This window comes from Prunus dulcis, chromosome 4 (genome assembly GCF_902201215.1).
Source record: "Prunus dulcis chromosome 4, ALMONDv2, whole genome shotgun sequence".
NCBI lineage: Eukaryota > Viridiplantae > Streptophyta > Magnoliopsida > Rosales > Rosaceae > Prunus > Prunus dulcis.
In genome coordinates this window covers 17,856,279-17,870,717 of record NC_047653.1, presented here as the reverse complement: position 1 = coordinate 17,870,717, position 14,439 = coordinate 17,856,279, and the positions used below count along the sequence as shown (strand labels likewise).

Below are 14,439 nucleotides of genomic sequence, written 5' to 3'. Positions count from 1 at the left end.
GAGTAATCAAGGGATTAAAAGATCATAATGGGAACACTCAATGTTCTACAGCACTTAAGTCAAGAGTTTACCTAATCTTAGAAATTCTCTTACAAGCATGAAATCGTGAGGATGCATAAGCATGTGGATGTTTGGAGCCGTTGCATTGTTAACCTAATCTTCATCATTTAACCAACCATATCAATTTGGTATTCGATGAGAATTAGAGATCTCAACCCCATCTCTTGCCTAACATTTTGACTCCATATGGTCATTTCAAGTCCAAAACTGGTTAGTTCTTTTAATAATGAGAGACGCAGATTGATTATTTATGTTAGAAACCTTGAGTTTAATATTTTAATCCTATTTATCAATTCAATCCAGTTTTACAACCAAAAAAAGAAAAAGAAAAAAGAAGCTATTAAATGGTGTAAAACATGCCAATTTTTCACAAATGTCAATGGAAGCAGCCATTAGTAGGGAACTTTGGATGGATAAGTAGCTCAGAGAGATATATGTATAACATTATGAGATACAATGAAAATGCCTTCATTTATTGAATATAATGTTTTATTTCAACTTACTATCGAGTTATAGCTTTGTACAACTGTTCTGTTGGTAATGTGTGAATTTTCTTTACAGTAGCTTGTGATGTGTCTACGTTAAAAGGGCAATATTGTAGAAGAGTAGTCTGTACATGATGTGTGATTTGTACATAGAGAGCTGTGCTGTGCTGCTGTTTCATGATGCCAAGGCAGTCCAGTAACTTGCTGTGCATAAGCTTGTAGGTGTGCCTATTATACGCGACCACATCCAATGCGTGCCTTCTATTCGTCGCATTTCTGCCAACTGCAATGAAATATCAAACTCAGCAATATCCTTATTAATTTTCACAATGGTATTTTAGATTGTGGGTTTTGTTTTTTCTTTTCAATGACATTTTGCAAGAAGGTTTTCGGTAATACAAGAAAGCATATTGAAATAAAATTATATACATCTGTAGTAATACAAGGATGCTCCATCGCTAATGAGTGTTGTTTAAGTTAGAATTGATGAAGAAAATGAGGAAAATCTAAAGAGCTTATAAGTAAACGTGTTGATAAATGACATCATCATTAAGGATCTAGCAGATGGATATGGCTTTATCATCACAATTCTTAAAATGATGCAATGGATTTCTGTGACTCCTAGTTAATGTTTGTCAAAATTGCTCTTATCATGGAAGATTGTTTGGCAGTTCTAGGTTATATGTCTTTTCCCACTACAGAATATGTTCACATGGTTATGCTGGAATTCTTTTTGATTCTCTACTAGGAAAATGATTAACACAAGTAAATTAAGATAGCAATTTCTTACTCTGCCATCTTTCAGCTCAAAGATTATTGAATCTTCAGCCAAGGGAATTGGTCGTATTGGTGCCACCTGCATAAAATGAAACCAATGAGCATTAGCTTAATAACTTCACACCAGCAATGTATTAGCAATTAGTGCAGCTCGTTACTAACCTCTTGATTACAGTCACTGTTTAGGTCATTAACTCTTTCATAATCCTTCTTTGAACTAGCTGCAAAGTCTACGTCGGTACAGAATTGTGCCTTGTCATTTCCTTCCTCACCTCTTCGATCTTCAACATTCGCATTTCTCGAAAAAGGGAAACCGCAGTTCTTCCACCTCCATGTCATTTCATCCATATACCTCAGATAAACATTTCCATTGGAGCCAATAAGAAACAGTTGATTTCCTTCAAAGGATGGACCGGGTGAACCAACCAATGTCACAACTTTATGTGGACTTCCATGTTCTACCCAATTCCATCCATCGAATGTGTTCCAATGGTATTCTACTAGTCCTCCATCTACTGAAAGCATGAAAAGTGAACCTGTTAGTGAAAGCAATGATGGCCTCATAGCAGTTCCAGGCAGTCTTGATAGAATCAAATGCTGAGATTGGTAGTGCTCATGCCACAGTTCAGTCACTTTATTATACTGATATAGCCGACCATTCCTTCCAACAACAAACACTATGTTTTCCCTGAGCAGTTCCTGATCTACTATAGAGGCAATCTTGTTATTTGGAGGGTTTCGGCAATCTTTCCATTTGAACTTCCTCAGGGCAACCTATGGAAAAATACAAGTTGTCAGTCTCACCAACTGTAGTGATATCATCATCTGTGAAATTATAAAAATATTATTTCCCTTTACAGCTAATTTTTTATTTTATGTTTACAAATTGTTAAATATATTCCAGTATACATATACCTCTAATATATTCCTTTAGCATAACTGGAAAAGAATAAAACCTTTTGTTTAAACTCAAAAAGCTCATGACCATTGGTAGTCACAAATCCAGTATAACATTGACTTTTTTTCAAATGCAACTATGATGATGGTAATGGTGATATGAATGTGATGTATGACAGTCATGTTATCAATTATGATGAAAGCTCTTGCTTTCGTTTCATGGTTGCTCAGTGAGGTATACATCAGACTTATGATAATGCTCTAAATATCTTATCTGCCGTAGTAAATATATTTGTGATCTTTTCTTTTTAAAATTTAAGGTCATCGAATCTTCACAGAAGTAGATTATTATTATTATTTTTTTTTTGTTCCTTTCTAAACTTACCGTGAACTGTAGTAATCTGCCATTTCTGCTCACAAAGAAGAGGGCGTCTTCTGCTGTCACTCTCGTAGTTCTGCCAGGAATTCCATCCCATGGAGGACCTCCAACAACTTGCCTTCCTTTCCTCAAGGCAGTGCAATTTATCCATGCTAGATCATTGCTGTTCCTTTCCCTTAGAAGCACACTGCCATTTGCGTCAACGACATACAAGCTTCCATTGTAGTTTCCTAGTGCACCTTTAATAGCTGTTGAGTGCTCATGCCTCAGCCACATCCATACATTTTCAGTATAAAGATATTCAAAAGTAAAACCACCATCTGTTATGAGGAAAAATGATCTGCCTCCATGCATCGCTCTCAAATGGAAATTTGTGTTAAGCCAGTTGTCTGGAAAACTGTATTCTTCCAAAGGTTTTGTTGGGCCACTACCTGATGTTCCTGGAGTTAGGTAATGCTGCTGTGTCTGGCTTCCTTTTCGCCTTCTTGTCATTGTTCTTGCAATTCCTAAATCATTTGGCTCATCTTTTACGCCTGTGATGCAATTTGTGGGTCCACGCTGTTCTGTGCAGTATTCTGCATTCCAGCCTTCTGATTCTGGGGCATCTAATATTGACCACAAATATTTGACTGCCGCTTTCTTTCGGAAGTTTACTTGATGAGATGGACCAGAGTTTTCACCACCTAAGCCTGATAGATGAAGTTCTGCCAGTCTTCCATCATCCAGTGGAAACAGAATCCTACCAACTTGAATTTGTAGTCCACTAATACCTCTGGCAACATTTGCATGTAGGGGATGTATATGGCTTACCCATGCTTCTGGAATTTGGTTCTCTTGAGCAATACCTGTATTAATGTGGGAAACTCTTAGATCTAAGGTGCACATTCAGAATTCAGTTTTGTATCTTCATAAGTCTATCAGCTTCTCTTCTATAAATCAAAATTTGAAGTGCTTCATAGTTAATCTTATTAAAATTCAATGTACAGTTGGTCATGAATGCCTATAATATGCTTCACAAAAAAATAGATCTCATGGTTATCAATTTCTTAAACAGGTACAATCACACATTGCTTAAAAAAGTTGGCGTAAGTAGTAATGGAATAATATTTTTCTTACTACATAATGCTTGCTTTCTTTTATCTTTTTCTTATTTTTCCTGGCCGAATAGGCGGATGAATAATCTAAGATTCCTAGGTGCAGATTATACCATAATTCAGTTGCATGGATCTTAGTATGGTTGGTGCCGTGTGATCACTTGACTCTGCAATTTCTTAGCCTTATTAACTATCTGCTGCTATCAGGTCCAGCAAAACATCACTTTTGCTTATAGTGTTTATGTGGTCTAGTTCCTTTCTTTTCCCACCATCTTTCAATCTCAAGGAACAAATTTAAACAGTAACTAATCAATGTCTTAAATCAACTTTGAAGAAGTACGATTTTGAAGGCCACATAAATTTTGATAGGCAAATTACTTTGGTTTTCTTTTCTTGTCTGGTTTGCTTTTGTAGCTCTTTTGTACGTTTATACTTTGTTTGGGGTTAGGGTCATGGGATGTTATTTAGATGCTTGAATGACTAGTATGTGAAAGCACAGTTTTTGTGGAGCTTATGTTAAACTATAACCTCCTTGCAACCTCGGATGAAACTTCCATAGAACAGATGAGTGCACCTCGTTTGCTAGCAAACTATATTGAGAATTAGGTTGACTGTTTCGCGTTGAAATTGGTTTATCAGCTCATTCCAATAAGGAGCTGTTTTATTTTTTCTTTTAAAGTTCCTCCTAAATATGATCCTGAGTGAAGCATAACTAATTGAAGTTAATCTTCTGTTATGTGATGTGGCAAACAATATAATATGCATTTGCAGTTATCACATTGTTATCTTTTTTAACATCACAGGAGGTGAAGATTTGAATTTGGGAAAACTCTGTTCAAGTTGTACGGTTTATAAGATTGGAATAATTGACTTTTCAATAATTCCTCAACTCACCTGATTGTCTTGGTATTTGATATTCGAAAACTGATCCAGTGGATGTGGTGAAAAACAACGAGAACAATCTTCCGTTTGTGTCATCTTGCAGCAGCACTGGTGTGATAGATGTCAGGCGCTGATCCTTTGGACTTCCATAAACTACCCATTTCCATTTCCTTTGGTACAGTCGTCTCTCTACCAGTTCACCACCCTGCTTATACGCAAAATGTTGTGAGAGTTTTTTTCAAATTTGGAAAGGAAATGTAAGACACTAACAGCACTGAGGTAATGCATTTAGATAACAGCACTGAGACAAATTTTCTGTCTTCTCTAAATGGAAGGTAACTTTTAGCTTTGAATAGTTTGAGCATTCAGTTAAAAGAAAAAATTTATATGATCAGCATATTGTAGCTCATGTTTATATAGTTGCTAATGAACAAATGTTTTTTCGGATCTTCAAGATTCATCCTGAGGTTCGATACTCAATCTAAAAGTTATATAAGTTTTAGACTTAAGTAGTTTGAGTTGTTCCCAGATTGTTATTAGAGTATCCATTACAGAAAGATGTTATTTTTACTGCTGGCCACCAAACTCTACTTAGTTTTTTTCCTTCTATACACTTAAAATCTGTCAAATTATTTTTCACTTCAATGCTGAATGTAAGTCTTAGAAGTGATAAATATGAAAATGCAGGAGTACCTTTGTTAGAAGAAACAGGGAAATAGAATGATCTCCACTCGCACCATGTAAAGTACTCCCTGTCAATGGTATTAGAGAAGCATCATAAGCTGTTCCTTCTCTCCATATATGCTTCTTCCATGACGGTTTTGAGCTCCTATCATATTCATAAAGATCACCTGCAGAACTGCAATTTACAGTTACATGTTATGCTGTATTTGATAACCTCAAAATTATCCTTTCTTTTTGAGTAACCATGGACATAGCAAAGAGTTCGGGGTTAAGGTTTCATTGAGCTTAATTGACTTGTATGATGGTTTGACTAACCGAAGATATGAGCGCATGAGCAAATGCAAGAGAGAGGAGTTACCTTATGGTATAAATTACATCTGTTCTAATACCAGCAGCATCAGCTATTGCTGCAGCATTTGCACCAGGAGGTTGTCCATGATCTACCCATCTGTTCTATGTTTATAGCACAAACGCCCAAGTGAAATTAGAGTCTCCCCATCGACATCTACAGTATAAATCGAGACTGAAATTCAAACTTAAGGCTCAGCTTTGGGTGTGATGGTTTCACTTGTGTATATGCGATTCTTACCTTGGAGGCTCAATTTCTCTAAGTTCTAACAGAGTCCCTTTTTTCGTGCAGAAATAGACTCTCCTGGCAGCAATGCAGCAAAATCAAGGTGTTATAAGGTGATACTCAACTTTCTAAATCTTTTCGGTGAAGGTATTCGGGTAAGCTTTCTTATTATGTAAGTTTCACTCCAAAAGTGAAATTATACTCACTCTCCATCATATGAAACAAGACCAGACTTAATTAAGATCACAGAACTTTGTTCTCCTTCTTCATCTGCGCTTTGACTGAGTATAGGTGTAAAGTCTACCCAAATAGGCTGTGAGCTCTCACTGATTTTCATCTGAAAGTGCAGAAATGAAACATATGATGAAGAAGGTATATGACAAAACAGCTAGTACAAAAAGACTAGAACACTCTTGCAGTTAAGGTAAGCCCCTTTCCATGAATTAGAGTTTATATCAGCCTGAATATGAATATGATATGACTGCAAGAATATGATATGTGCAGATAAAGAGAAAGATGATTTAGAACTGTTTTATGATGAATTCTTCAAACTTCCTGGTCCGAAACGACATAGTTTTGGACATGAGCACAACATCAGTAGAAAAACATCCACAGAGGATCCAAGTTTTCATATAACATAGCTAGTAAATCAAATAGTTTCTGGTGATCAGTTTAGAATACAGTGGGAAAATCTACTTACACATATGAATTGCTCAAAGGTTTACTAGTTCATATCTAAAAATAGATTCCCACCCAAGTAAAATTTGGAAGAAGCAGGAAGAAGATTACAATATATATATATATATATTGATATATTTCAGAAAGATGAATTCATATTATAAGAGTTAAACTGATATAAATTTGTGCGACTGGTGGGTTAATTACAGTACCTGATATAGATTTCCTGATTCAGAGAGAGCAAGAATTGTATGATTGACAATAAAAACAGAGACTGCATGAGCTCCTGATATTGGCAAATCATGGGGTGCCATCACCCACTGGACCCCATTCCAAAACCTCTCATAGATTGACCCACTTTCACCAGTGACCCAGATGGACATATCGGACATTTTGGTCAAAGAAATTCTCTTTCTCAGAGGCAAAACCACATCAGAATTATTCTCCTTCTCCAATCCTCCATAACCATCATTCTTTTTTACCCTCTCCCTCTTTCCTGAAACATCATCAGATTGGTTTTCTATGTGCTTTTCTTTGTTATTTGTTCCCTCAATTGAACCAACTACAGTACAGTTATCATTAAGACAAGACACCAGATCATAGGGCAATTGAACTTCAACCCAGCTGTTGGTTTGCTCTTTGAACTCCCAAAACCTATCTGTCTTCTGCTCAAATTGTCTATTGGTTTGGGCAAGAAACTGGTGTTGGCACCATGAAGCAGAGCCAAGAGCTACAAGACACTTCACTATCAAAAGGATCCAGATGAAGAATATCAAATGAAATATGGACATGGTGGCCCTGAGAACCTTAAAAAGGTAAGAGAGAGTTAGAGAGAGAGAGAGAGAGAGAGAGAGAGAGAGGCAGATATTAAACAGAGAGGCTTCAAAACTAAGATATATAGGTGGTGCCAAGTACAAGTTTGGTTGGTTTAAATCTTTTGTGGTGGCGCATATGGACCATATCTGAACAAAAAAACAAGACTTACAGTATTCAACTCCTTAAAGAACTAACTTCCAATTTTGGAACACAACTGCTCTTTTCTATGGCCTCCATACTCCACAGGACCATGAGAGAGAGAGAGAGAGAGAGAGATGGAAGGTTGTGCTTGTGGGGGTCCACATATGGTTGGAAGGAGGGTAGTTACAGGAGATGGAGAATCTTGCATCAAATTTCAAGCCCAACAATGGAAGGTTGTGCTTGTGGGGATCCACATATGGTTGGAAGGAGGGTAGTTATAGGAGATGGAGAATCTTGCATCAAATTTCAAGCCCAACAATAGTAATTACAAAGCATGTGAGATATTACCTAGATGAGTTAGCTTCTTACCTATTTTTCTACCTTGTATTAAAGAGTCCTACCAGTCACCATCAATGTTGTTCGCCAATTTTTTTTTATTCATTCATGAAAAAATCATCTTGTGGCGTATGATTGATTCAAATATAAGGTTTTACTTTATAAGGTGTTTATTGTTAACAATTATGGTATTAGCGTGTATACTGACGAGATAATACATATATTGACAGAATCATACTAGAGATATCATATTAATAAACAAACTTCATATATAATATTTTCTATATACTGACATATCATTTAGTGAATAGATTTTCCGGACACATTTGGTAACTTTAGCTATGTTGTTTGTTTTATAATAACTGCATCGTCATTCGTAGGAGTTCGTAACGTTTTCCAGTTTTCGTTACCTAATTCTAATGACTTCTTGTCAATATATTATTCCTTTGTATAAGGATAACACACTACCACCATGAAAAATACACTTTCGGACAAGTCTTTTGCTTTCCCAAAGTTCAACTTTATTGAAAGGACGATCCAACTCACACCAACTCCTCCATCGCAAGGAATTTCTACGTAGCTGCTAGATGAAGACCCAATAAAATCATATAATCATTCGATCATTGTGGCCGTCTGATCATGTCTTTGATCGTTTTAGTATCTCTAAGGTAATATTTTCTTACTAAATCGTCTGATATGTTGTGTTGACACAATATGTTGGATAAGAAAAAATATTACGTTGCAAACGTCAAATTGTGAATTTTGATCGATGATCATGTTGATTTTTTTTATACATGCCAACGTAAGTACTCATCTGACCTCACCATGGCATTAAAACATAATTTTATATTTTCATGAATGATTTTCTGATACAGTAATGATTCTTATTGTCACCATTTTACTATTATTTTTACTTGGTTATAGCTAGAGTGAGTTGCATTTTGAAAAGGTAATTAAGTTTCAGCTTAGCCCAGATGTTTAGACAAATTCTCTGTATGAGGTCATTAGACAATTAATACGTGAAGGAGGCAGAGCAAGTGGGTTTTTATTGTTGTTTAATACATTCTTGCTCAATAAACAACGGTGACATTTCAGAGAACCCCAAAAATAATTGATTCAGTTTCCCACCTTTTTAGAATAATAGATTCATAACTTTTTATTGTATAAAATGATTGGATCCTTGTCGCGTCTGTCATCTTCATGGCTTGTGTGCGATTATATGTAATAGGGTTAACTGATATTTTGAGTCATTTTCAATTTGAGACCCGAAATTTCAATTTTATCAATTTATAACCCAATATTTTAAGATTCGATTAATTGATCATTCAACTTTCTCCCTTCCCTAACCCACCATTCACCCTCTGTCCTGTCAGCCTCCAAACAATCGCGCCTCACCTCAAGATCTCCTCTGCTCAACCTAGAAAACTAGAAATGATCAATGTTGGATGTTGGTCAGTTTTTTCCCCCTCCTTCATCCTTGTTGGATGTTGGTCGTTGCTTGGCACTGCTATTGGGCGTAGGCCATGGCAGAGGCGACAACGTAGTCGTGGGGCTACCAATCCATTGGGCGATGTCATCTCATTCGTTTTCAGCAAATTTTGATTTTGTAATTTTTGGGGGAAGCTCAATCCCCTGGTCTTGGTGGGTCGAGGTTAGGGCACCATCGAGGTCAAGAAGGGTCTATTGGGCTGAGTCGGCAGCGGATCAGTGGGGTGGGTCAGAGAACGTAGATAGGGGACAGAGAGGATGACTGGTTGAGAAAGGCTTTGGTTTTTGTTTGTTTGTTTTAATCATGTTTTAAAAATATTAGTATTTTTTAAAAGAATATTATATTTTATTATTTAAAAGATTTGTTTGATTAATTTTACTCACACATCAGCACAAAAATGGATCCCTCACTTGTTACGCCAATTTAATAGAAGACTAGACGATCAAATTAATGGAATGTGTAAATTAATCGAATCTTAAAATGTTGGGAGGTGTAAATTGATGAAATTGAAACCCCATGGCCGAAATTGAGAATGATCCCAAACATCTAAGGGGTGTTTTGTTGTTAGTCCTATATAATATGATAATAATTTCATACCTCTTTGATATTATAGGTATATATATAGTTTTTGTCCTATGTGAACATTTAGACGTTATTATTGTGTGGAAACTATTGTAAACAGGGAATGGTATTAGAAAATACATAGCGTATGCATGGTAATAACATCCGAGCATCAACAGATGACACCTTTTAGGTTACCCTATGAATCCAAACTATTGTGAATTTTAGACAACTTGAAAAATGGAGATTATAAATGACAGGACCCGACCCAATTTTCGCTTTGAAAACCAGCCGACTCCTGTGCGTGTCCGACACCTGGTGAATGTCGGACACAATTGACCTTTTTACCCTTTCTTTAATTAAATTCTCTTCCGACTTCTGCCGAAAATTCGGCAGAGTCTCCCCTGTAAATTGACCATACCCAAAGTCTTCCACCTGCCAAACAATTTCAAAATCCTACCAACAACCAGACTACGTCAACAAACAGGTCACAACTCCAGTTTCTTATGTTCAACAGGTTATCAGAGCATGTTTATACAAAATTTACAGGATTAACAAAAGAGTTACAACGAAATCATACACTTTGGTGGTGGGGCGGGAGCTAAGCTGATGGCCCGGGTGGTTTCCTTCGTTCTTCTAAGGCCTGGGGGCGAAAAACAAGTTAAAATTGTGAGTGGACAAAAAATAATGTTCGAGAAAACATTTGATAACATAATAACCCCCGTTTTGAAAAACATAGGGTTATAAAACTATAAGCTGTTCGTAATCAACTCGGAATATCCTATTAAACGTAAATAAACATCATGATATAAATGTTCACATAATAAGCATAATATATTCGAGTAACATATGCAGAATGTCAAAGATAATGATAGAAATGCATGAATTAATAACTGCATTAACACTTTAAAATCCTCTAAAACTGCCACCTAATTGTACCCCTGATAGCCGTCAATTCCCTGGCAGGTCTCGGGCGTCACACAGGCTACCCGAGCCGCAAACTGGCGAAATCAGGGGACTATGATCAGCCTGATCCGCCGGCAGGTCCTCAATGACACCAAGTCACTCGAGTCGCTCAGGCAGGATACAGGGGACCGTAGTCAGCCTGATCCGCAATCCTGGCAGGTCTCGGGGACACAGAGTCAGCCGAGCCGCAATCCTGGCGGTCTCGGGACACCAAGTCTGCCGAGCCGCAAATCCTGGCACTCACGGTTCGAGCGTCCCCGAAACTCGTGAGGCAAGTCAAGTGCACTGACTAACTGAAATCAGACCGGATGTCCGTCGACATCGGTCCAACTCTGGGTAATCACCAACTGTAAGGTGGGTACAAGGTGGTCTAAAATCACTGTTTCTGATAAAATCTGCTATCCTCTGAATTCGGCTAACTCTGGGCTAAGCTACTGTTTTAGCTCAAAAATCTCAATTCTGTTGCTTAGCTAATTTTTCATAAAAATACGAGCATTTGCATAATAAATTTTATACTAAATCATTTATTCAAGATCAAATATGAAATATAATTATAAAATCCTTTTAAGAAAGAAAAGTCCACTCACTGCTGGTCCGAGCTAGCTGGACCTCTCGAGGGTCCCTCCTGATGATTAGGCGGACTCCTGGTGCCTGCTTATTCAATAATAATAAATTAATAAACTGCTGAATAAATAGAATTTTTAAATTAAACACCCTGCCCCCGGCTCCTAGAAATATGTGCATTTCATCCTGAGTTACTCCTATGCCCACATTAGCCCTTTTTGACACTGGGACCGATTTTGGAAGGTCCGATACTCTGTTAAGCGAGAAACCGTAAGATCGGCCGACCCGGGACCTGTGGGGTCCACGGTGTCCGATGGCCAATCTGAGCTTCCCGGAAGGTTTCTCATACAACGGGAACCAAGTTCTGCGAATTTGATCCGAATCGGACGGTCGGATCGGCCAAAATCGCGTTACCGCTTAAAACCTTAACCCTAGCCCCAGGGTTCGCGATTCCGGGTTATCCGGGACTCCGATTCGCGATCCGTCGAATCCTACGCTATCCTGAAATCACGTAGACCGACATATCCAAAATTCAGCACGATTAAACGGTTAAACGATACTGCACTCACGAATCGCGCGATATGGAAAATCCGTTCGGGGCTCAAACGGACTCTGAATTGAGATCCGCGAACTCCCACGCGCTCGTGACGACACGAGGACCTCAAAACTGGTCAGAGCCGTGCCACCACCCTGGCCCACGCGCCGCCACACGCGCGGCCAGATTGGGTGTCCAAAGCGATTCGGGTGTGCCAAAAAAATCGTGGAACCGAGACTCCAAACTCCTACCCTAGGTAAAACACCCTATTTGGAGTCACTTTTGTTCTTGGACCACCCCCAAAAAGTGGCCGGAAACAGTAGTTTCGAAGGGCCAAAGTTTCGGCCAAACTTCAAATCGAAAATCGAGTGATCTAGAGATTGAATCGATCTAAACCCAGCCAACCAGCAGATAGAGCACGAGAAATAGATGAAAATCCATACCTCACTCGACTGATTTGGTTGAGAAACGGAGGAGATCGAGAGGAGAGAAGTTCGGGCGAGCTCCGTCGGAAATCTGCAGTTTCCGATCGTTTCCAGGCGTGCCACGGCCGGCGACTGGTCGGGGAAGATCGGCGAGACCAAGGCGGACGTGATGGTGCCCTTGCCGGAGATCGAGTTGCCCTGAGGTGGCGACGGGAGCGACTGGAAGTGAGGACCCGAGCTGCGTCGCGGGAGAGGGAGAGAGGAGAGAGAGAGAACTGTCGCGGGAGAGAGAGAAAGAGGGGTTAAAAATCTGACTTTTTCAAATTACGATTTTGCCCTTCGCGATGTTTTGATCGTAATTTCTTCGTTAAAACTCCGATTTGGGTCTACTCCGTGTCTACGGACTCATTTCGCCGTGCTCTACGCAACGGCGCAAACGGAATTCCCAAATTCATTTCCGATCAGAAAGTCAAATTTTTCCCTTAAAAAAAATGTGAGGGCAAAACCGTCTTTTGTCTAGAATAAAGAAATCTTAATTTTTAGATATTTTGGTTTGGGTTCTTACAATAAATATTAGTCTAAACACAAATTATACTTGCAAGTGCTCGAGGTCAATTGTAATTTAGTATGGCAAATACAAGGTCATTCCCACGAGGATTGAGTTCAACTTTCAATTAGTCTAACCTAATTTACTTCACAAAATACTTTAACTACTCTAATTATATAAACAAAAAATTAAACACGTAGCACACTCACGTAAACACAAAAAGGGTTTTTGAAAGAATGATTTAACTACCAACAAAATTAAAAAACAAAACAAGTAGAAAGTCACTAAACACAAGGATGAGAAATTTAAATTGATAAAAGCACTAGGACAATGAATTCACCACTAGTAATCCGATCTAGCCTCTTATTCATCTACCTATTAACTAACCATTTAATGTCGCCGCTTAGTTTTCTTTTTTTATGAATTACCTATGGTATTTGGGCTAACTCGTATATTCCTACATGCAATTCGCCTATGGTATTTAGGTCAAATATTAACACATAGAAACTCATTAAGATTAGTGAAAACCTCCAACAAGCATGTAAACCTTCGGAGTATGATATTTACTCTAAACGAATTACAAATCCTAATCACAAGAAGCAAGCCTCAAATTAAGTACAATATTTACTCTAATTTGCATCCGATTAACTCAATTAAAATTCTAGATGGTGATCAAGCATCAAGATAATCAACCAAGTTATTAAGCACAGTGATTAAGAATCCAACATCAAACGGCAATCAATAGATAGGTAAAATAAGAAAACTAGATTATCATATTAGGTCTACATCATGCCCTAGCAACAAAAAATAAGTTACATATAATCATAGAATTTGGCATAAGCAAAAACATAAGGAAGAAAAAAAATTAAAATTAGCCAATTGCAGTACTCTTCCGATGTCTCCAATTTTTCATAGTCTTTGCGTGACCCCAAAGGAGTTGTTTCTCATGCTTAAATAAAACACCACACGTCTATTCTTACCCTAGCTGGGCTTTTTCAACTACCCAAAAATAAAGAAAAACCTAACTAAAACATAAATCCAAAATGGACAAATAATTGACTCATCTTCTTACTTGGACTGGGAAATCACGTCAGTTAATTTGCACACACGTTTGGGGTCGTTCCTCCTCCAAGAAAATTAGGGAATAATATTTAAATTGTACGTCTTTGTCTTATCTTTCCAGCCATATATCGCACGCCTTGAGGACAAATCAGGAGAGTCTTCAAATAATCATTCTTCCACAGTAGCACAGTTTTGACTGGATTGCACCTTATGCTGAATTAACTTCAAAGACTGCTTTTATTGGCTGCTCCGAAAATTCTAGAAAAATTTCACAATCATCTTCAAGATCTTAACTTTCATCTGCAACTGGTCTTGTACTAAAACTCCACCAAAATATCATATTTCCATTGAAAACGAATTACTTGCTCTGGAAAGCTGAAAATTGAAAAAATAAAGTAATAAGTTCTTTTTAAATCAAATTCTCCTACAAAAACTAAGTATAGAGAGTACATAAATGTGTAAATTTATGGACTTATCACAAACTATC

General features: G+C 37.7%; 1 protein-coding gene and 1 long non-coding RNA gene across 2 annotated transcripts; both read right to left on the bottom strand.

Moving 5' to 3' along the window:
* Positions 1-512: 512 nt before the first annotated feature.
* Positions 513-7,344, bottom strand: LOC117626630. The gene is made up of 10 exons (XM_034358408.1): positions 6,723-7,344; positions 6,039-6,169; positions 5,848-5,910; positions 5,617-5,706; positions 5,268-5,433; positions 4,587-4,779; positions 2,605-3,443; positions 1,485-2,096; positions 1,336-1,401; positions 513-828 (listed from the first exon to the last, which is right to left on the bottom strand). The coding sequence occupies exons 1-10, from the start codon at positions 7,299-7,301 to the stop codon at positions 721-723; spliced, it is 2,847 nt and encodes a 948-aa protein (XP_034214299.1). The 5' UTR covers positions 7,302-7,344; the 3' UTR covers positions 513-720.
* Positions 7,345-10,249: 2,905 nt separating this feature from the next.
* LOC117626531 lies at positions 10,250-12,599 on the bottom strand. The gene is made up of 3 exons (XR_004585587.1): positions 12,362-12,599; positions 11,407-11,470; positions 10,250-10,496 (listed from the first exon to the last, which is right to left on the bottom strand). It is a non-coding gene; the product is annotated as an uncharacterized LOC117626531 (long non-coding RNA).
* Between the last annotated feature and the right edge of the window lie 1,840 nt (positions 12,600-14,439).

What these genes read in the sequence shown, in the direction of transcription:
- LOC117626630 (XM_034358408.1), bottom strand. Translation starts at nt 7,301, where the DNA reads ATGTCCATATTTCATTTGATATTCTTCATCTGGATCCTTTTGATAGTG. An exon ending in AGAGAAATTGAGCCTCCAAG is followed by an intron (nt 5,707 to 5,847) that starts GTAAGAATCGCA and finishes AACATAGAACAG; the next exon opens with ATGGGTAGATCATGGACAAC. An exon ending in GCAGATTACTACAGTTCACG is followed by an intron (nt 2,097 to 2,604) that starts GTAAGTTTAGAA and finishes ATTTTTCCATAG; the next exon opens with GTTGCCCTGAGGAAGTTCAA.